Source organism: Monopterus albus, unplaced genomic scaffold, assembly GCF_001952655.1.
Source record: "Monopterus albus unplaced genomic scaffold, M_albus_1.0 scaffold10.1, whole genome shotgun sequence".
NCBI classification, from domain to species: Eukaryota; Metazoa; Chordata; class Actinopteri; order Synbranchiformes; family Synbranchidae; genus Monopterus; species Monopterus albus.
The window spans coordinates 1,261,510-1,282,210 of record NW_018127890.1 but is presented as its reverse complement, the minus strand read 5'-3'; the positions used below and the strand labels follow the sequence as shown (position 1 = coordinate 1,282,210).

The following is a 20,701-nucleotide window of genomic DNA, read 5'->3' as shown; positions in this document are numbered from 1 at the left end:
TCAAGGAAACTTCATGTGGACTGGAGAAGCCAGGAATCGAACCGCCAACTCTCCGGTTAAGAAGATCTACCCTACCTCCTGATCCACAGCCACTCCGACTGGGGTGCTGAAAGGGAATATATCTGATGTGAGAGAGAGCAGAGTTGCCATTCCATTACCAGAAACATTACGTGGTAATACTTAGGTTTGGACTTGATGGGGCATCGTGTGCAGGCTAAGCTAGCTGCTGTGTGATTAGTAAATCAATCCAAAGTACTTTCTACTGCCTTCTTGTTAAACCACAATGCCTAGTTTTCTGTTTAAATATAAAAACTGCAACATGCAGCTGTGGAGTTGTTAAAAGCATCTTTGACAGAGCTGGGATGAGTAGAGAAAGTAACCAGGAGCGGTGCATTACTGCAGCTGAGTAATCAGTAAAGTAAATGCTTCAACTGTAATGTGTAATTTGTTTAATGATGAACCCGCACATTATCTCATGATTGGGTTGTACTTCAAAGGGGCATTTCTTTGAAATTAAAATTTTCCAAGCAATATGTTATGTAACATTTTATTTTATCCTATGCCTGCTGTTGTATCAGCCATTGCTGTGGAATTTGTTACTTAAACTAAACAAATTCAGAGCATTTCCCATGGATGAATCTAAGCAATGATAGCTGCTTAAATCCCAAAAGTTAATAATACAGCCTTGGAAGGGGAAAGGTGATTGGCATAGACAAAGTGTGTGTGTGTGAGAGAGAGAGAGACTGGATGATTATGTGCATTGTCAAGAGAGGCAGGAGGTTAATTCAGTCCTATAGAAACACAGCATGGAGGGGATTGGACAGCACAGCCCTGAGGGTGTCACTGGCCTCAACCGCAATAGGGGGCAAAAAGCACGCACATATACACATGATATGAACGCAGTGACTTGAGGGTATAAAATCTGAAAAGCCAAACTGTTTTTGTAGCTATGTTCCTGTGCTTTTCATTTAGAGTCAGAAGGATAAATGATGAACATAGATTAAAATGTATATTTATAGAAAATGCTGCATAAAACAAGGACAAGAAAGAAGTGGACATTTATAGAGGAGCAGTGATGGAGGGTACGAGGGATTGAGGGCATGGGGAGAAGAGAGGGAATGGAGTGAATGAAGGAAAGAATGAGTGGTGCCTGTGGAGAGTAGGCTGGGTGGGAGAGTTGTATGAGTGGAGGACAGCAGTGACCAAAATAGAAAGTATAGATAGCAGGATGACGCAAGTGCCAGAGGAGAACAGAAGCAATAGCCTAAATAAGCCTTAGAACAGTATTCGCACCAGCAACTAAGCATGATGCTGTGGTGCCTGCATATTGGATGCAAGCAACTATAAATTATATTTGATTGAAGGACTACAAAAATGTGAACAATCTGGTTGGGAATTTTGCTTGGTCCCCCTTCCTTTACTCTCATGGTGAGACAAAAAAAATTGACCTGAGGAAAGTTGGCACTTTTGCAAGGTTTCTATCAAGCTGGACTTCTGTGGTATCAGCATCTAGCAGCCACTGTGATACTGCATCTTAAGGCACTGCCAAACGGGCTTCAGCTTTCAGCCAAGGTGCTGGTCACCTGAATTGTTGCACTACAGGGCATGTATAGTCTGGATACTGAGAACAACAGCGAGGAGAAAAAAGCATAGGCCCTATTTTGAAGATCCAAGGTGTCAGATTATGATGTACTGGTGCAAATGGTGTTTGGGTGTATCAGAGAGGAAAAGCAGAGGTGTGGCTTGGGCGTAGCATGCAATTATCCCCTTTAAGAGACGTGTGAGTCTGAATGTTTGTCGGATTGCTAGTGTACTGGTGGAGTTGGCAGGTTTGATGCCAGTAAGATTTTCCACTAAGGAAATGGTCTGATATGTTTTATATACCAGGGTGTAAGAGCACCATTGGTCAACTAATTAAGCAATTCAAGTTTTGCATGTCCTGTGCAGTGTGTCATAGAGTATAACAAGCACAGTGCATGAGCATTGTACACACACATCACAACACGGTCAAAGTGCCCATTAAACAGCAATAATGATTTGACTGCAGACAATGCGTTTGTTGCAAGATGGGGCCCTTAGGTTTCATGGGCCAGGACTTCTCTTTGTTTTGTTTTTTACTTTTGTTTTTCATAAACCTCAGCAAGCTTCAGTTTATTCCAACTTTTCATGGCAAACTAAAGTAAAACAATCCGCTAAGAATTTAACCACCATGTGAAAAAGCATTTTTGTGCACCAAAATTATTAAAATAGAGCCTTGATGTTTCCATAACTGAGTCACATTTTGTTTGTGTTTTGCACATCAATAAAGTTGTACAAGAAAAAGAATACAAACAGGAGTTCTGGTGTCCTCTACAACCGCTGGTGCTGTTGGAGGGGAAGATCATTTTAAAGAGGGGGGAAAATGATAATGCACATGTATTGTTTTTTTTTTTTCTGTATTTGCCGACCTGAAGGTTTTGAAATTCAGTGGACTCAAACAAGTAGTGTGCACCCAGGCTCTCATGATGATAAACTGGGCAAAACGATCAGAGCAGAGCAAGCTGGTCTGCAGCCAAGAAGACACTGATAGTTTAACTAACTAAAAGTCAGGCAGGCTTACTCATGGGAGACCGGTCAAATATGTGCGACAAGTGATTATGGAGCGTTAAACAAAAGATAGGGGTAGGCAAAACTGATGTTCTGGGACAAAACCAGATGATGTTGAGGTGAAGAAGTCATTGACAGACTGATGAAGAGGGAAAGCCAGCAGCTGGCTTTTGAGTATGTCAAGTATTGTTTTGTTTTGATTTATACTTGTACAAAATATCAGCTGTCAGCATATGGAGATGAGGAACAAGTGGGTGGGCATGGAGCGGAGCACTAGCAGGAGGAGGACCAAGGCATGCAGACAGGTTGGGACCGGGCCTAAAGTGAAACAAGGACACTTAATGAAAACAAGAAAAATCCATTAAACCAGAGAATACTGATGAGAGCATATTTTTTCTTTAAAAAATTCCTTATCTACAAGAGAACTGCATGATGCACCTTTAACTTGTGTCTTGTAGCTCTGTGTATTAGTGGTGGGCGGATCAATCTAAAGTATCAATAGTATCAATACCAACCTTGGAATCGGTATCGATTGATACTTGTGTATCCAATTCTCTTTTCTACATTGAGTACATAACCCCTGTTACACCATAGTGGCTGTGCATACACTGCTCCTCTAGTGATGGCCGTCTGACACCGATGCTCGGAAACTCAAAGCAGCATTTTCCTTGAACTACAAAGCTTGCTTTGGTGCTAAAAAAGACGGTGAGCGATCAAGTCTGAATCATGTGACTATACCAGTCGATACTGCTTCATAGCACAAGATGCTTAGTAACACAAAAAAATATAGTTTCTCAATAAAAATCTTTGAGTGTCCATCCCACTTACATAATCACACCCTAAACTACGTTTTTTCAGCATACCTGAAATGGTTCAATACCAGTTCATCACTTCAATATGCACATCACTATGCTCCTCTCACACATAATATATTCAGCCAGCTGAAATAAATCTAAATGAATTATTTTACTGGAACTGAAAAATATATGCCCATATAAAGATTTACCTCAGATATGAACGATGAATATGGCTGACTATAATAACCCTTTTGTGTTAACTGTAAAAGGAACATTAGTGTTCCTATATTTAGGCTACATGCAGATGGGTTATAGAGTTAATTATTTAGTTATTTCACCTAGATGATTCCCCAAGCGCCTTGGCTATCACAAGGAGCCTTGCAGAGATGATTGTGAAGGACCTACATCCTCTCTCTGTGGTTGATGATGAAGGTTTTATAAACTTTGATGAGACTGAAGTTGCCAGAACACAAACTGATACAATCAGTTGAAACAAGGTGGAACTCTGTGCTTTACATGTTTCGAGAGACTACTTGTCTTCTTGGAAAGAGCTCACTGTGCTTTCAATTTTCATTCAAATTTGCATATTGCATTCACTTCATAAATTATGAAGCATTGCTCTGCCCTAACCAAAAGCGGTATGGCACACCACTACTGTGTATATGCTAATATGCATGGATACAGACAGACATCAAGAGAAATCTGAAATCATTGGCAGCCAAATGATGAGCTTGCACTCATCACCATGCAGTTGTTCAGGAGTTAAAAATTGCTGTTGAATGCATTAAAACAGGTGAGTGTGTGTGTGTGTGTGTGTGAGAACATAATGTGTGTATAACATTTTCATATGGACATCTTACCATTGTATTTTGCTTTGAAACACACAGCCTGACCATCAATTTATTCCACTTTTACTAATCAACAGCAGTGCCGAGGATGTCTCCATACATATTCATGCTGCTCCGGAGACTCAGAGATGATACATTTACCATATTACCCCTAATGTTATTAGACCAGCAAACACAATTTAGCAAAATATAAGTCATACATAAGTAATTTAGAAAATGAGACAATATTAATTGTGTGATCGTCATCTGGTTTTAATCCCGTTTGTGTGATAGCACTTCACTCTCTGGAATTGAATGCGCCTGGCTGAATGAATTATTACGATCAATGTATGACTACATTCTTTGTCGTGTGGACACAGTTTGTGCAAATCTATGATAATGTCTTGTGAGGAGAAGATAAGAGAACCTCTTTTTGGCTAACGGTGTTCTTGATGATCATAGCCAATCTGACACAGGGGTGTGATGTCACTTTCACCCTCTGCGAAGAAAACAATAGGAGAAAAATACAATGATGGGTAGAAGAGTAAACTCCAACCTATTCTCTGGTTATTACTCGTATGTTTCTTGTATGGAGGTGCACGGGCTACCCCTGGCTGTCACTAGTCAGTTTTTCTTAATGTCTCTTATTAAGGTGTTTGTCACACTTGAAAAACATCCTGTTGTTGGCTACTGCAGAACTCAAATCCATTAACACACATCATGAATACTGTGGCAACAGCAGACAGCACAAAACTTGGTGCCCCCAGCTTTCTTCAGAGAAGAAAACCCATATTTAGCTATGCATCATTCAGGTGGAACAGACCCTCAGAGGAGGCCAGTGGGGCAAATAGACCTTCATGCTATGATCCATGCAAACAATCCAGTGGGTAGGGAATGTGTATGTAGCAATGTGTAAGAACCTGCATCACCTGAGGAGCTGCCAGACCAAAATGCAATGTGTGACTACGCTGCAGCATGTGCAGGGAAGAGCTGGACCAGAAGTCACTTTGGAATCTTCATGCACTGGTGGCATCACGGTCAACTGTTTCAGAACAACACCAGTTCAAGTGCCCTCCTGCACATAAGGAAAAGGTGTGGTGGCAGTTTGAGGAAGACAGAAGCCTCCAAAGTGGATGCAGAAAAGCCTGGCAGCTAACAGCTTGATCAAGATCATCAACACTATCTAGTTGCAGAGCTATTTGGCACAGGAGAGGCATGAAATCAGTGGACCTTATGTGACAAAGTTGCCTTTATTGCCGACCCCACTGGCTTCACAAAGAGGCACCAGGGGAACAAGTTCCAGACGAACTCAGGGATCACATTTACCACAGCTTCAGTCAGCGAGTTACAGTTGGAACTGTCACACTGGAATGGCATCTACTGCAGAAAGGAATCATCACAGGGAGCGTCTTGTCAGCAATTCTCTTTGCCCTGGCAGTGAGCGTGCTCACCAAGTCTGTGTGTGCAGAGACCCGTAGTCCAAATCTGGTGTGTGGGGCTTTCATGGACATTTCCTTACCATCAGTGTTGAAGTGCAGATTGGTCCTCCAGGTTAATCCAGCCCATCAAATACAAAGACTGAAACACCAGCCTGGACTCTGTGCCAAAGAAGAGTATTTCTGGAGCACATGGCCTGTATGAGAAGGACAAATGCTGAAGGCAGTGGCTGACTACCATGTTTCTGTTGAAAGAAGCAGAAGAGGTAGACTCGCATCCTGGTGACTGGCAACCCATGTTCGACCTTGGGAAACAACAACCCTGACTGGGTCACCCAGATAGGGTGAGAGACCAAAAACACCCTGTGACCCTGAGGAACCTCAATGATGATGTCTGAGATCACCAGTCACAAAACAACATTCTGTTTTGTACTTTTCAAATGTATATGTACAGTACATATGTTTCCTTTTTGCAAATATTTGTGGTTTGGTTTCTCATATCCACCCTCTGCCTTCCTTTTTTATGCTTCCTCCTCTGACCATTCAGTTTTCATCTGCTCCTTTCACCATTTTCCTTTCCTTCTCTCCTTCCCTCTTTTGTTTCTCCTTGTATTTCCCTTCTCCACCCCTTTCTTTCCTACCTCTGTCCTAGCCCCCAGCCAACTCCCCTCTCCTCCTCTCCCCTCCCAGTGCTCCTCTCTGCCTGGTATTGATTAAAAGGCGAACCTCTAATCTCCTTAAGGTCATTAGGAACACTTAATTAAAACCTAGTTAGAATGCCTTTGTTCAACCAAAGCAAATTGCAGCTGTTCAAACGCGATTAGTATGATAGCGTAAAAACTTGTCGGCAGGGAAAAATATAGGAGGCTCTCTTTTTTTGGCAGAAATATTTACACAATTTCAATGCAGAGCACTTGAGCACACAGTCTGTATACCTGAGCTGGCTTCTGTGTATGCGGAAGAGTTTGTTTACATTTTGCTGAAACTAGAACTTAAATATAATTAAAAATGAGCTAGCTCCCTTTATTCAGTTAATCATTATTTATTCTGCTAAGTCACTGAAAGCCACAGGGACCATCAGAAAACAGTGAACTTGGAACAGTGATTTCAAATCTGCTGCCCCATCCTCAGTTTGAAAATGATTACTTTGATTTTGATCATTTTACTGAAGCTGTGTAAGGGCATAAGGTTGTATTTGTAAATGTTTTGTTGATTTTGTTTAATACATGTCTTTTTACTTGTTTTGATGCCTTATATTTGTTTTTTTCCTTTGCCTTGTTTTTACTGTAATTTCTTTTCTCTGGCTCTCTGCAGCTCTTTCTCCCTCATATATGCTCACATAACTAGAAATGAAATACAATAGGTTTACAAAATCAAAATGATAAATAAAAAAGTCTATCACCTATAAGGGTGCATAATGTATTTTTTGTCAGTTGCTTTAATTTACATTGATGAAATTGGAGTTATTGAAGTATTTGTATATTGTCAATAGGATTATATAGATTATGAGAAGCAAATTATAAGAGGAAACATGAACATTCTTCCATCTATTTCATGGTTGCATCGTTTCCTGTTTAGTTTATTTTTTCATCAGTGCCATAATGCAAGACACCTTAAAACTGATGTATTTCGGTATAATAGGCCTACCTGTTATGATGCCCCTATGCACCTTAAATGATTTCCTACCCACGCGGCCTGGCCGGAGCGGATCACCGTTACCTAGCGACGGCGGTAGCGTTCCTCTTCCTCAAGAGCCACTTGTCTGAAACCCAGACGCATCCCACGTAGGTGGGAGGGGGTAAAGTATTACAATCCTGCAGGGGATAACTATTGAAATTGTCCGTGACACAAGGGTATTAATAGGCAATCTTTGGTGCACTGTAACTGATGCAAAGCGGTTATGTCGCACTTTATCTTCTCACTGCGCCCCGCGTGCTCTCAAGTTTCCGTTACTGGGTTAATGCAGTGTAACGCTGAATCGTCGTTACTTCGTGCCCGGTATCCTGCCGCCCGGAGCGCTGCTGGCCAGATGGCGGCTCATGGTAATCTCCTTAACACTGCGCACTGCATGGTCTGAATGCCAGAGGTAAGACAGAGAGGGGGGAAAAGAGCTGTCAGGTTCAGATGTACTATCATTCACGTTTGTCTGTCGGAGTGGGGGTTAGAAAAAAGGACAAACTAATTCGAGTCATGTTGGGAACGGACTACTTTTTCTACAGGAACAGCTTCTGCTATCGCTGACAAACAGGTGTGTGGAGAAACACAGGTGGCTTGTTTTGTCCGAGTGATGCGGGAGCAACAAGTTCACTGTTTGTTGACACTGCACTTGTGATGGGACTTTGTGCTGGGAATCCACAACCACAGGTAAACCACGAGGAGCTACCATATAGTTTTGCGCGCTATCGGCATAGGTTTACACATTATGAGCTTTACAATTTAATAACGGACATTGGAGGCAGAAGGGTCGAAGTCAAGAGATGACTGCACTGCTGGCCTTTGTGTATGTGTGTGGGTGTGTGGCAAAATGTGAAATTGAAGCCAAGTATTGTAATGAAGAGCGCTTTGGCCAAAGCCCCAATTTCTAGCAGAACTTATGTGAAAACCCATTCAGTTGGATAAAAACCTGGAGGCCAGATGCCAGAGGAAAAGGACATGTTTAATTCAATGGAAAATGAAGAAAAAGGGAAAGCAATGTAGCAGAATCAGTTGAGCTGTGCCTCCATCAAGCTGTACATGATAGTGTAGGCTTTGGCTAGGGAATAGCCTGCATGGCATTTCACTCTCCTCAGATTTGTCTCCTGTTGGATGTTGGTCTGACCATGTCTCTCTCTCCTCCTCTCCTGCTCTCTTCTCCCTCTCTAGATCGGGAAATCCCATCCTATCATGTGAAGGCTTTGGTTGTGGTTTGTGTGTGTGTGACAGTCTTGACGGTATAAGGGAGAGCTAAGCTTCATAGCCTCACCCTAGGGGCACTGGCCTGTAAAAAAAAAAATGTCCCTGGAACCATGAAACCATGACAGCCATCACTTATTCATGTGCTGCTGGAAGGTTTCAGAAAGAAATCCTGGTTCTTGAACGTTCCTTTTCCTCTGGGAATGTTCCAGAACCCCTGTCTGAGATGCCAGACCCCTTGGAGAATCCAATTCTGGAATCTTGGGTCAAAGGCCAGCAACTGACTAAAGAGAAAGAAGACTGGAAAACCGAGGAAGGAACAAAAAGAGGAGATTTGCAAAGGAAGAGGCGAAGATGGGGCAGAGCCGTCAGCAGAGAGAAGGTGAAAACAGGAGGGAGTGTGGACCTGTGTAACGTATGGAAGAGGGAAATTAGAAAAGATCCCCAGGGAAGTGGGAAAAACAGGGTAAAAGGAAAAGACGACAGTAAGAGTGATGACACTGGGATTCTGTTAGCTGCAGAAACAGAAGATGAAATCCAGCAGTGGGAGAAGAGGATGACGAAAATGACGAGCTTGCCTGCGTTTTTGTGGCTGATCTCCCTGGAAAACATCACCAAGGGAGAAGTGAAGAGGGAGAAATACATCATGGGGATGAGGTGGAATCAGACCTTCCTCTGGTTGGCTCTCCTCCTCCTCCTCAGCCTCTGTCTGAAACCTGCTTCATCACAGGTAAGAGGGGCTTTCAAGAGTCACTTGTGATTCAAAGATTGCAGAAGGATGGTTGTTAATAATGTGCTGTATAAATTATGACTCTTAAAGAGAGAGATTGTCACAGCAGACATTTTGATTTAACACAGCAGGAAAAGCACAGGTGTTGGATCAATGACTAGAGAACCATCATGGTTCTCTCCTAGTTGTGAAACATGTGTGTGACAGTGAGCCACTGTGCACAGTACCAGTACTGTGAAACACAAGCAGCTAAATGGATTTCAGCTAATATTAATTTTATTGTTTACACCTGTGCTTTTCTTACTGTGACATGTCAATGTCTTCTAATGGAAGCAGCTGTTAAATGAATGCCTACACATTAAATTAAAGTTTCTTTTTTCTCTTGCAAAGTTGATATTTGTAGTGCATTTTAAATACAATATATACTGGGAGATATTTATCCACAAAATGGGTTAGGCTTTATCATAACTCTAATAATCCCTATTTCATTTTATAGCACTTTAAATTAGATTCTACAAATTGATAAAATTGTGCTGATCAGCTGTTATTGTATCCAAATGTCTCAAGTTGCTGCTGCTGCAGATAAGTCAAAACGGACCCAGATTAAATAGAGGGATCACGCTTGTTCAATGTTCTTCTCTCTTAGGGACATTTCCCACGAATGGAGAACATTGCTGCCTTCAAACCCGTGTCCGCCTCCCCACCTCGCTCCACCTGTGGGGTTCCAGAGCGGAGCAGCTACTGTCACTCACCAACCTCCCACACTGAGCTGCTGGCATGTTTTCAGGCCTTCTGTATCCAGGAGTGTCCTTACAGATCCTCCACACCTCCATATGCTCCACTGCTGCTACCTGCACACAGGTATGTAGATCAAATGCATATTATGCTATTTAGGTATTTTAGAAGGATATATTCATGACCTCTGACCTTTTGAGTCCATACAAGAGAAAACTTGATTTAGCCAGTAAACTAGGTTTTTCGATGTCATAAATGATTTTGGCTTGTATATATTTGACAGTGTTATAAAGCACTTTAAAGGTCTTTTTGAGAGACAATAGGAACACACACTTTATTCCACCAGAGGTACCTGTGTGACTGAAGACGATGATGACACTCCTCCTGGGACAGAGAGGAAGACTGGAACCACTAGCGTTCCAGAGGAGGCTTCTGGTGGATCCAGTAGTGTGCTGTTTCAGCCAGTCCAGGATGGATGTGTGGTCTCTCCCCCGTCACAGAAACTAGGAGTTTTGGGTTCCCTCACCCTGGCACTGTGGATAAAACTAAGCTCCGCTGGAGAAATGTGAGTTTACTTTGTGCAGATTTTAAGAAATTACAGTTGGAGTTGTGGATATGGTTGCATCTTTAATAGAAAGAGCTAATCGCTGATGAGTTTTAAATTGACTTGATTACCAGTGTATTCCTACAGTACATGCAGTACACTGTACACTACAGCAGTTGATAAATGGACCCATCTATTTCTTCCTGGGGAATAAAGTAAACAGCAGTAAAGGTCTGCAGACTGAGGCAGATTTGCTTTACCTTGTTGTCACTCCGTTACATAGTTTTCTTATGTAAATAGCCAGATACATAGCAGCCGTACGTGAATGTACTCTCAACACATCTGAAAACTCAGATTTTGTTGGAAGTCGGTGAACTCAAACTGATTCCTTCTAACCACCACACTGGAAAATGTTACCTACCACTTTTCTGCTGGTATTGATTGATGGACTCTGATCTCAGTGAAAAAGATGAGCCATGAAGACCTGTCACTTTCAAGTGACACAACCAGTAAGAGGAGTAATAATGTCACCTTACATTTAGCAAGCTTTGTTGATGCTGTACTGCTCAGTGGTGGAAAGTAACTAAGTACATTTACTCAAGTACTGTACTTAAGTACAGTTTTGAACTATCTGTATTTTGAATATTTTCTTTATCTTTTATTTCATACTTTGACTTCACTACATTTTAGAGGCAAATATTGTACTTTTAACTCCACTACATTTATTTAATAGCTTTAGTTACATTTCAAAACCAGATAAATACAAAAAATACAGTATAATTTTAAGACCTGATTGATCTATGGTGGAAAGTTCACAAGCTACCCAGCAGTAATTCAAATTCAATGCAATAATCCAGTTAAAACCTGCTCCATGTAATGTGATGCACATATTAATGCATCAGTAATTTTGATCAATAATATGATATACAATAATGTGAAATGTGCCATGCTACATAATGACTACTTTTACTTTTAATATTTCAAGTATGTGTTGATATAAGTGCTTTTAACAGAGTATTTTGACACCGTATTGCTGCTTTTACTTAAATAAAGGATCTGAGTACTTCTTCCATCACTGGTGCTTAAAGGTGTGTAGGTAAAAAAGCTGACGGGTCACTACCGCCTTGTCAGAAGCGTGTGGTGTCTGTCAGTTGTACTTTTAAACACCTCGGGTTCCCAAAAGCTGAGTCAGGCCAGATCACACATGGTGAATAATTGTCTTTATCAGGTAAAAAAAGGTAAAAGGTGTCAGACTGAGTAAAAAATCTAGAGGGCTAATGCGGACAGGCTGTAGTTTACAGACATCACATGGCCATCAAAACAGGTATAGGCATGCAGAAGGTAGTGATGACTGGTGGGCAGGTAAGGGTTGGAAGGCTTACCCTGATAGAGAGGTCTGTGGCTACAACACAGAGAATATCTGTGCACATTACAAACCAAATATTCAGGAAACTGTGTGGGCACCTTTTCTTCAGTTTTGATGCTGATTGTAATTTTTTTCTTGGTGTGTCATGCTTCCTTCTTCACTGGGAAGGTGTTGTAAGACTGTTTTCTACCTTAGAATCACTGTAGAAATTTAACTGGAAAATTAACAAAACAATAATACAGATGAATTTGTTCCTTGGAACCTTAGTGCAAGAAAAACTGAAGAAGAAATAAAGTTGTGCATTATAAGGTTGAGTCACAACTACTGATTACATTACTGGACTAATCCAGCATTATCCATTGCTAGTGATGAAATGTGAATCTCTGCTGGTTGATGCTTGCTCAGATATCTGCTCTGATATGATATTGAAAATGAGTTTCAAGAGCTGACAAGAAAGTGAAAGCCCTGCAATATTGATCCAGTAACAGAGCTGGTCTGGTCTGGTCTGGCCTGGTCAGTATCATCATCAGGAAATGTTAGCCAACAGTGGGCTGTCATGTCCTACTTAGACAGGCTGTTTGTGAGAGAGAGGATGAGTGTGCTGGTATGTTCCAGGCAGGCTGAGATGGTGCAGAGTTACACACACTCAGATCAGCTTGCAATCACACACACGCTCACACACACACACACACACACACACACACATACACATACAAGACACATGCACACACAAAAAGAGATCAGCTGGCTTCGTGTGGCAATCAGGTCTCTCTCCATATAACCACACTTAAAGTAGATTGCTCGAACAACATGGGATGCTTTGTCATGAAACAAAAAATAGGCTACATTTTGGTTTGTATTTGTCGCAGTATGTGTTGGTGAATGCTAGTAAAAGAACGCCACCAGTTTACCATAGCACTCGCTGTCGGACTCGAGATGGACAGTTTTAAAAATAAATGTATCAAAATCGATGTAGCAGCAGTTTTTGCTGCAGTTTTCTTGTCTTTCTCAGACAAGAAAATTCTGTCATAATTTCAAAACTTGTGGTGTGATTACCTGCAGGACTATACATGTAGTTTATTTGATAAAGTGTCCATGTGGGTTTGTCTATGTTGGCAAAACCTCTCACCCTTTATGCACACGCATTAGTGAGCACAGAGCTATTATCAGATATGCCTCAACAAATTATTGGAGACATTTGTAATCGGAAATTGGTAGTTTTTAAAATATGTATAGATGTGTTTGTATTGTAATGTGGCGGGTGACAATATTGTGAGAAAACTAGTTACTGTATATTGTTGTGCAGTTGTTTTTGTGCTGATTAATCTGGGTGTGGTGTTAAACCTGATATTAGTTTGAAGGAGTCTGTACAGTTTGTACGTTAGGTCAGTGTACAAGACTGTCAAAACGTTATTGGCTTGGCTTGAATAAAAATCATTTTGGAGCATCAAATCTGTATGTGGGCTGTCATCATTTGATTTTACTAGTAATGCATTTTGGCCTGGTGTAAAGATGTTTTTGGGGAGATGCGTGCACTTTTCTCAACACGTTTGTGGACCGAACAAACATTTTTTTGGTTTTGCCTTTCAAGATCTAAGTTATGTCAGCACATTCACATGTTCTCAAATGGCATTGTGCTGAAAAACGCGACTGGTAACTTTGCAGTGGTGATGGATCTGAAGAGAAATCTAGCATAACACAACTGGTTCCAAGTGTATTCTGGTACTGTAACTTGGTGGATGTCCAGTTTAAATGTTGCCATCAGTGAAGTTTACCGCGGAGGAGGAGAATCAGCCAGAGATCAAATCTCTCCATTTAAATTTCATGCTGTGATTTTTGTTTGTGAGGTTACCATGGTATTCAGATGACAAACAAGTCTTGTTGTCTTGGTCTGCCGAACATGACACCTGTACGACTGAATACATCTGAATCGAAGTGATACCCCACCACCACTACTTTCTCTCTCTCCCTCAGTCTTTTGTTGTAGAGATGATCATGGCTGCCATCACAGAAGTCAGATGAAAGGAGGTCTCTGTCTCCACCTCTGTCCATCTCTCCTCCTCACCCCTCTCTTTGTCTCTCCCTCTCTCTGTGATTTCACATCCCTCCCCTCATCTGAACAAAGAACAGAACCGGACACCTGTTCCCTACAAACCCCAGTTTTTATTATATCACAGTTTCACGTCCAGAAACTGATTGTTGTTCGAAGATTCTCATTTGAGCAGACTTTGATTTTAGACTGGTTATATGGAACTTATCCACATGGTAAAAGTGGAGTCAGTGGAAAGCCTTATTTGTTGTTGTGCTTTATTTAAAAAAAGACTTGCTTTTTCCCCACCATCACCACCTCAGATTTTACTGGGCATACAGCTCTGTTAGAAGTCATGATTTCCCATAAAGTGTCAGTGATATTGTATGTGATAGGTGGAGGGTTCCTGCACCCACTGTAGCTGCAGGAACCTAGCAGTCATGGAAAATACTGATATTCTCTGTGTAAATGCCAGAATGAGAGACTGTGTAGTGGTGGCACTCCACTCAACTTCTCTTTCTACTTTTAAGTGAAGTTAAGTGAGTTAAGTTGTAAAACTCCTCGCCTCCAAGCGTGGGCACAGCCAGCCGGGAGTAATTAAGGAGCGCAGCCAAAGTTAGCTAAAGAAAGCACTTTGTCTCATTTTTAAACAAACTGTTTGATTCTAAATAATATCTGGTTTATTATTTCATGAAACTAGGTGGTTTGATTTAGTTCTTACATTTTTCAAATGTGCCACATAGGGTGGCCATAATGGGGCCACCCCATCCAGAAGTTTGTAGATCCACCCCTGCCTCCAGGTAATTTGATGGATTGCCTGAACTATCTACTATTGTTGAAATAATTGTGCTCCTTATTGTTTGTGTGCGTGCTTTTGTTTCCCCCAGGATGCTGCTGGAGAAGAGTTCAAGGGAGTGGCTGGTTTTTTCTGTGACGGTGTCCCAGCAGTCAGTCACCCTGCGCTACGCTCAATCCAGAAATAAGACTCCTCTAACTGTCAGCTTCAGAACGGAGGGCAAGCTAGCACTGGAGAGGTGGACACACCTGGTTTTGCAGGTACAATAAGGAATCTTGATAACAAATAGCCTGTTAACCATCTCAGTCACAGCCAGGCATTATGGGTCATGTGAGTAAGAGTGTGAAACATACAAACATAAGTGTGTGAAATTCTGTTGAATCAGGTTTGCGTGTAAGTGTTGTCATAAGGGTTGTGGAATCAGAATGATGTCTTTTTATCACAGCCAGACTCTCTATTTCTCTTTCCATCTTTTTCTGTTCCTCTCTGCAAGCAAATCATAATTATACTGGCAAACATCTGTCTTGGCGCAGCTGCTGGGGCCAGGGGCCATTTGACATCTGACACGCATTCACAGACAGACGGCTCATCACACTTTGAACACAAGATTTCAAAAGGATGTATTTCCTATAAGGAAAACTAACTAACCCCCCCCATTTAATCTTTGTAGGTCTGTGATTATTTTCTAGTTTGCTGTGTAAAACACAGAAATTGATAGTGAGCTAAGTGGTATATCAGCTAGACATTTTGGAACGCATTAGACATTAGCAATAAAAGCCTTTCTTTAGCTCTGATCATTCTAAAATAGCAGCTAGTGAAGTGGTGAGTGTCTTGAGGCTCCAGATGAATTGTGTGTGTGTGTGTGTACGTGCATTTCTGGTCTTTTGAGGAGTATCATTTTACGCATTACTCCACTGGACAATCTCTCTCTTTTAGCGGCTCTGAAAACCACCAGGGCTAACAGGAGAGAAAGCATGCACCATGACGACCTTTACCACTAAGTGCCTGTGACTTTTTAACTTTATCTGTATTACCTTTTTATTTCACCTCACAGGAATTTTAATAGGCCTTGTTACATATTGTGTGGCATCTTACATCACTTTCAAGCACAACTTTAGATTTTTGCTTTTTGATTAAATGAATAGCTACAACTTGTTAATCATTTCAGAGGTTTTGGGCGGTGCTTTGGTGCAAGCTAGGTTTGCTTGGTTAGCAATTTTAATGCTAAGTTCAACTGATCACCACTAACTCCAAAGTTAATGCACAGACTTGAGTGGTTTCAGTCTTTAGTTTAGTCTATTTGACTGCCACAAAACAAAAACACACCGGCACAAAACCCAATTCCTATGTATTTACATACCCCTTGGCCTTGCTGGACCAAAAGGCGTAGGCAGAGGCTAGAAGCTCATATCTGGCTCTCACCGAGAAAAGCATACAAGAAATCTTCAGACCAAGACACTAAAATATTAGTAAAGATAATATTAAAAAAGTCATCAAAATGTAAATTATGCAGAACTGACCTTCTGCAAATAAGTTTTAATAACCCCTCTCTTGAATTATAAAGCTACAGTATTTTTCTTTTACTATTCTGTAACTGAATTCTGCCATATTTCATATTTTCATTTTTTGCTGTGTTAAACTGTCGTGTTTTTTTAATCAATTAAAATGTTCTGTATATGCTTTTTAAAATAAGAATGAGGTGCGAAATGCACATAGATAAAGGACTATGCTGTATCAGCTGCAGTTTGATTGAAAGGACGTTTCATGACCAGAGGGAGAAGCCAGGGATGAGGATGTTATACATGTTGACTGGTACTTAAAAGGAAAATTACTGTGCCTCTCCAGAAAAATCTAACTTGACAGTTTAGTTTACAGGCTGGCTGATTGGTGTTGATGCCTTATACAGTAATTTGGCAGTCCAGTGTGTTGTGGGCTAAATGTAGTATTGCTGGTGGCTCAAATGCTGCGTGTATAGGGATCAGGGTTTTTAAATATTATCTTTGTGTTGTATACAGTATGTCCATGTAGGCCTGAAAAAGTATAATGCTCAAAGGGTTTTTGCTAAGTGTTATGTTGGTTTGGCTTGAAGGTATTTTGAAATTTTGTGTGTGTGTATTTCTACATTCCTGTGAATCAGTCTGCCTTTCTTTTAAAATAGTATGGTGATATGATCTGCTTTGACCAATCAGAAGAATAAAATAATTCATCATTGACGCTCATACACTGTTTGCATAACTCCCATTCTCCTGCATGGACACACACTTATCTACTTGCTCTCTCACACATACTGTACACACAGACACAGTCCAGCTGTAATTTGTAGCAGTTTGCCGGTCACAATACAGACATTACCCTATGAAGGAGTTGGGTAATTTAGAAAGCTTTCCTATACACACTCATACACACGCACCAGTCATCTTGTCAGTTTGAAAAGATCAAAATGGCAAAAAAGACACTCAAAAGAAATATGGGTTTCTAAGTGCCAGGAGCAATTCACATGCACACTTTCGCACACGTGTACTCGTGGTGCCAGGAGCAAGGTGCTGTAAGGTTGCAGGTGTTCCCCAGTAGTTGTCTTATGTGATTATGCTAACTATTTAGAGAATAGTGGAGGAAACGGTAGTCTGGGGAGGGAAGGACTGGTTATTAGTCAGTCTAATGTGGGTTTCACCTTTCAGTACATTTTTCGCTGAAATGGCTACTAATTTATAGCTCTCTGTGAGCTATAAATATAGAAAGTGTCTGTGCTTCTGCTGTGGATGAGTAAGAGATGAGTACAGCTGGTGTTTCAGAGGCTGATCTAACTGAACTTGCTGGTCATTTGGTGGGTGTTTTTGTTATTTGCTGAATTTCTAAGAAGAGAGGGGAACATGTGGTGAGTTATCAGTGTCATTGTTAGTTAAGATTACAAGCAGATTCACACACAAACACCCATCAATGGATTTATTTCAGGGAGTGAAGTCGTCATTCACATCTAATTTACAATTTGTTCTCTAGACCCTGACAACTCATCTGCTCCACTACTCTGCTCTTAGACAGTTTGGCTGCTAAAACTTCTTGCATGCCATAATAACCTTAGTGAATGTTTTCATGGACAATTACATTTGAAGACTCTGGTCTGTGTAGACATGTACTGTATATAGGGACTGGTGTGTCTTGGCAGAAGCCTTCTCTTTTGCACCAGCCGATCTGATACCACCAAAGTCTTGCCACCTTTCTTTCTTTCTTGCTTAGATGCATGCGCACATGCCTCATTACTCATCTAAGACAGATTGTCTTTCACCTTATCTGAAATGTATTTAATCTAATAACACAAATCAATGTGTTATTCTTGTCAGTATTGTGCACATCAAACATTTACAGTGTAGGTTGGAAAAAGGTAATTTCTCAAAGGGTTCACATACTAGACACATTTCTAGCCACTGTAGATATGAACCCCTTTCATACAGGCACCAATAGCCAGGAATCTATTGGTCATTTCATGTCCAGGTGTCATGTCTGAACAAGGCCCCAAGTTGTGAAGCTAGCAAAGTGATACCAGCAATTTTACCTGGTCGGAACGAGCTAACGCAGCTACCTCTCTTCATTCACTGTATAGCTTGCTTGACCACCACCTCTCTCTCTCTCTCTCTCTCTCTCTCTCTCTCTCTCATGGTGTATATTTTGGGCAGACGGTGAAATTTGGGCATAAAGATAAAAGGAACGTAGAATGGCTAGCTAGTACAGAGTTTATTTTGAAGTGGTACAGAAAATATGGTTTAGCAGCATGAGCTAACACTAAATGGCTGGAAACTGGGCTGGCAGAGGAATAATGTTGTGTCTGCCTTGCGTGATGTTGGATATCATTGTGGCTGTTCCTGGCTATATCTCTACCACAGTATATATAATTCCTATTTTGGTGCTGGTTTGATCTGTCTTGGACAGAGATATTTTACCTTAATATACCCTCTAATTATTTGTAACTTCAGCTAGTAATGAGAGTCTTGCAGCTCTGGCTGGTTGTTCCCTGGATGTAAAAGAACCACTGAACAAGCTGTGTGTAAAGTAATTACTGTACAACTATAAAGTGACATCTAATGAAATTTCAATAAAGGTGTGCATTTGTTAGCTTTTGCTGCACACATACTGTATACACAGGCAAACTCACTGCACGCCAGAGTCCTTCATGGGTCCAATTCTGCAAAGCTGCACCTGACATTCTATTAGCTGGAGGGGTCAAAGGTTGTCCCACAGGCCTTCACTAAAAATGTGTGGTTATTTGGGCTTGATAAAATTATACTGAAAAGATGCTGTACCTATTTATTTTTTTAATTTGTTTATTTCACCTCCTATTTAGTTTATTTTCACCTGTGAATTACTATAAATATATTTTTTACCCGTTACACATCAGTTTTGAAGGTTACCTGTGGGTACTGAAAGTCAGACTAAAGGTGTGTGTGTGTGTGTGTGTGTGTGTGTGTGTGTTATACATGTGCACGCAATGTTTCTTTTGGCTCTGTGTGTTTATTTCCCTGCATATGTGTGAACTAAATACAGTATATTTGTGTGAAGGTGAAGCAAGGTTGTTATGTAGGGGTGAAGCGGACACCTCGATGGTAGCCCTCTGCCTGCTGGCACAGGAGGTGAAAGGGCATGAGACTGGCATCAATTACATAGGGAGAGAAAGGTGTGTGTACGTGTAGTGAGGTCTAAGATTTTTTTCTTTAAATTAATTAATTTAGTTATTTTATTTCTGGTCCAGCCCAATAGTGATTGCAAGGCACTAACACAGCTAGGGTTAGGAGTTTCATTCCCAGTGGAGCTTTGAGATATGAGAGCTAAAAATGTGTAGCAAGGGTGCTACAAGGTGGTTCAGATAAAAGGCTTCACCAAAGAGTGTATGTAATGTTGACCTGCCCTTTTAGGAGTATGTTAAGGTAACCCTATTGAGAGCAAATAAAACTTTTTAAAAAATGCCTAGAATATTATAAAAAGAAGGTGGTCAACATCATAGAATATCAAAGAAATGTTCTGGTCTTGTGCTTGAGTTTGAAATAAACCTGGAACTGGCTTGTACCTTTGTCTTTAAAATCAGACCTGACACAGCCCAGCTGGTACAGTACTGCCAATCCAAACCTGACTTGTTTGCCTTTTTTTAATTGTCATCCCAGCGGGTATGTGCTGTGCATCTACAGTACAACATGTCACTTACATCGACCCATACCGTTTGTGTGTGGAGTTTGCATGTTGCGTGGGTTCTCTCCGGGTACTCCGGCTTCCTCCCACAGTCCAAAGACATGCATCTTAGGTTGATTGGTGTCTCTAAATTGCCCATAGGAGTGCGTGCGTGGTTGTTCGTCTATGTGTTAGCCCTGCGATGGATTGGCGACCTGTCCAGGGGACTAAGTGGTAGAAAATGAATGAATGAATGGTATTAAACTGGTATCAGCAGGTCATCGAAGATGATGTCAGAAACAGAAAAGGCAGAGAAAACAGTTTAAATGGATTGGATTGTTAGATTATCTCATAATAAATTACACCTGAAGTGGACCACAGCTTGAAGCTTCAAGCAACAACATGGCTCCAACCCAAAACTTGATTCCTTGTCAGGACCTGTGTGAGAGCAGAAGCCCACCTGGTGCATCTAGGATTTGTCACTAAATCTTACTTTTGCGTACCTGTCTTCTTTTGCAGTGGGATACTGTATGTGCTGCTTTTTCCTTTTATATGATCATGGCTGTCTCCCTTTACTTTCTGCTCAGGGAAAAAAAGTCTTAGAGACTTATGGTCTTTATTAAAAGGTTGGCGTGTCACCTTATATACAGTATGTCTGCTCTCTCTCTCTCTCTCTCTTTCTTTATCTTTTTCTTAGCTTTTTTCCAGGAGATGATTTTCTCTTTCTGCCTTTCTCTCTCCCCTCTCTGCCTCATCTATCTCTCATTCTCTCCCCCTTTCATTGTCTCTCCCGCTGCACCTTCTCCGCC

At 41.1% G+C, this 20,701-nt stretch overlaps 1 protein-coding gene across 1 annotated transcript in view; it reads left to right on the top strand.

Moving 5' to 3' along the window:
* Window positions 1–7,375: 7,375 nt before the first annotated feature.
* ush2a (Usher syndrome 2A (autosomal recessive, mild)) overlaps window positions 7,376–20,701 on the top strand; it is a 208,689-nt gene continuing 195,363 nt past the window's right edge. The window contains 6 exon segments of the mRNA XM_020589916.1: window positions 7,376–7,732; window positions 7,866–8,010; window positions 8,509–9,268; window positions 9,915–10,129; window positions 10,350–10,568; window positions 14,830–14,998. Of these exon segments, the coding sequence (XP_020445572.1) occupies window positions 8,660–9,268; window positions 9,915–10,129; window positions 10,350–10,568; window positions 14,830–14,998 (1,212 nt within the window). The 5' untranslated portion in view covers window positions 7,376–7,732; window positions 7,866–8,010; window positions 8,509–8,659.